At 34.3% G+C, this 1,252-nt stretch overlaps 1 protein-coding gene across 1 annotated transcript in view; it reads right to left on the reverse strand.

The window, feature by feature from the left end:
* SEC24A (SEC24 family member A) overlaps positions 1-1,252 on the reverse strand; it is a 92,193-nt gene that overhangs the window by 57,134 nt on the left and 33,807 nt on the right. The window contains exons 6-7 of the mRNA XM_012651306.1: positions 685-805; positions 166-313 (exon numbers count right to left, since the gene is read on the reverse strand). Of these exons, the coding sequence (XP_012506760.1) occupies positions 166-313; positions 685-805 (269 nt within the window). The remainder of the gene's footprint in view (positions 1-165; positions 314-684; positions 806-1,252) is intronic.

Here is a 1,252-nt window from a genome sequence, read left to right on the forward strand (position 1 = left end):
TTTTCATAGTGTTTCTTCTCTTAACTGCACATTCCACAGAGTCGACGAAAGATCTTATTAGGGCAAATCCTATAAGATAAGAATACGTAAAAATGTGTACATTTACTGGTATCAAAAACATCATTCTCTCCTATGTAAACAAAAGCGTCCCCACCTTTGGTGCACCGAATCCTCATGACTGCCTCAAAGCCAATCTTGCGAGTGAGGTATCTGTGTAGTTCCTTCTGCAGTTTCTGCACTTGGACAGGGTTGTGCTGATGATGGTAAGAGGGGTAGTAATAGACACTGCCTGCTGAGTAACGAGAAACACAACCTGGAAAAGAACACGCATTCCTTTTAAACTGTGCCCTTAGCTACCTTTATTACAGCAAAGTAACTGCAGGGATTTGAATCAATCTTTCTTTAACTGTCAGAAAGAATATTTCAACATTGCTTAGTTAGGCTCTAAAAGAAAAGAATATTTCATTCCTTTAAATAGTAGTATTTAATCTCTAATAGTAATAGAGATTTCTCTATTACTAAATGTTTAGACTAGAAGACTATAGGGTTTACAGTAGACTAAACTGACTAAACTCTCCCGAGGCAATAAAAATTCTTTTACTTTGTCCTCTATTTAGAATACTATCATATAATTACCATTTTGACATTTATTTAAGAAAAAAACAATCATTAGAAAGAACTTACCCAGAGAAGCCAAATCAGAATACTGTCCACTGAGAAGGAATAAGTCAACGGCTACCTGCTGACCAGAACAGTCCAAGGCTAATTTCTTATAGAAGTCAGTGGATGGTGTCAGGTGTATTTCCTGTTAAAAATAAATTACAAAGAGAAATTTTTTAAAAAATCATTAAATTGTCATAAAATTTAAATGCACATCTACATATACCAAGATATTCACAACAGTTATCTCTGGGGATACTACAGAATCCTTTTGTTCTTTGATATTATCTGATTTTTCATTAAGAAGAATGTACTGCTTATGAATCTTCTATAAGTTTTTTTTTCTAAATAGAGATAGAGTCTTGCTATGTTGCCCAGGCTAGTCTCAAACTCCTGGCCTCAAGCAATCCTTCCGCCTTGGCCTCCCAAAGTGCTGGGATCACAGGTGTGAGCCACATGGCCAGCCTGATTTTTCTGTAAGTTTTTTATGTTTTACTTTTAAAAAGAAAGAAATACATCTATTATGTTAATTTCATAATTGGCAAAGATAATTATTATTGCAGCTGAAATCTTTTTTTTTTTTTTTTTGAGA

Source organism: Propithecus coquereli, unplaced genomic scaffold, assembly GCF_000956105.1.
Source record: "Propithecus coquereli isolate 6110/MARCELLA unplaced genomic scaffold, Pcoq_1.0 Scaffold353, whole genome shotgun sequence".
NCBI classification, from domain to species: Eukaryota; Metazoa; Chordata; class Mammalia; order Primates; family Indriidae; genus Propithecus; species Propithecus coquereli.